Consider the following 1,065-nt stretch of genomic DNA (forward strand, 5'->3'; position numbering starts at 1 on the left):
CAAGGAGGTCAGACTAAGGGAGGGGGGCCCCCCATCTAGGGGCCCCCAAAGAGATGTCTTCTTAGAGAGGAGGGGAGAGAGGGGCCCCCCCTCAAGCCCCCTGTGGGGGCCCCCTCTCCCCCCTGCTGCTGCTGAGCTGCGAGTCCGACGACGCAAAACAGGGGCCCCCTCCTGCTGCTGCTGCTGCTGCTGCTGCTGCGGTGGTGTAGCAGCAGCTGCTGCTGCAGCTGCTGAAGAAGCTGCCTCTCTCTGCTCCCGCTTCTTCCTCCCCCTAACAGCCACACTCCCGGGGGGCCCCCTGGGGGCCCCCCTAGGGGCCCCCTCCTCAGCAACCCCCTCAGATACCCCCTGAGAGGTCTCTTGAGGGGCCCCTTGGGGGCCCCCCTGGGGGGCCCCCTGAGGGGCCCCCTGGGGGGCCCCTTGGGGGGCCCCCGAAGGTAGAATTTGTTCCGGGGGGGAAGGGGTTTGAGGGGGCCCCCCAGAGAGATATGAAGAGAGTGTAGCCGCGCTGGAAGCCATCCCCAAACCCTAAACCCTAAACCCTAAACCCTAAACCCTAAACCCTCGATGCCAAGCTACTAGCTTGAAATATACGGGCTGTTCAGAACAGTTTGCGAAGAGCAGCATGAGGATACGGAGAAAGGAGTGAGCTGCTGCTGGCTGGCTTTGTCGATGCTGCTGCTGCTGCTGCTGCTGTTGCTGCTGTTGCTGCTCCTGCTGCTGTTGCTGCTGCTGCAGTTGCTGATGCTGCCGCTGGTGGGGCCGTCACCGATGTCTCTGGCACGGCTGTCACCGTCACTGCTCTTGTTGCTGCTGCTGCTGCTGCTGCTGCGGTTGCTGCTGCTGCTGCTGCTGCTGCTGCTGCTACTGCTGCTGCTGCTGCTGCGGCTGCTGCTGCTGGGTGTGCTCCCGGCGCACACTGCGCAGCGCAGGCCGTAAGGGGGGAAAGAAGACACGACAATGACAAGTGAGGGTTGAGGGTTTGGTGTTTAAAGATTAGGGTTTAGGGTTTAGGGTTTAGGGTCTAGGGTTTAGGGTTTAGGGTTTAGGGTTTAGGGTTTAGGG

At 62.3% G+C, this 1,065-nt stretch overlaps 1 protein-coding gene across 1 annotated transcript in view; it reads right to left on the bottom strand.

Annotated features, from left to right (window-relative positions):
- EMH_0077340 (uncharacterized protein) overlaps window positions 1–519 on the bottom strand; it is a gene marked incomplete at both ends in the record, with an annotated part of 7,476 nt that extends 6,957 nt beyond the window's left edge. The window contains one exon of the mRNA XM_013494066.1: window positions 15–519. Coding sequence (XP_013349520.1) covers window positions 15–519 — 505 coding nt within the window. The remainder of the gene's footprint in view (window positions 1–14) is intronic.
- Window positions 520–1,065: the final 546 nt, after the last annotated feature.

The sequence above is a fragment of the Eimeria mitis genome, genomic scaffold (assembly GCF_000499745.2).
Source record: "Eimeria mitis Houghton genomic scaffold, Emh_scaff102, whole genome shotgun sequence".
Lineage (NCBI taxonomy): Eukaryota > Apicomplexa > Conoidasida > Eucoccidiorida > Eimeriidae > Eimeria > Eimeria mitis.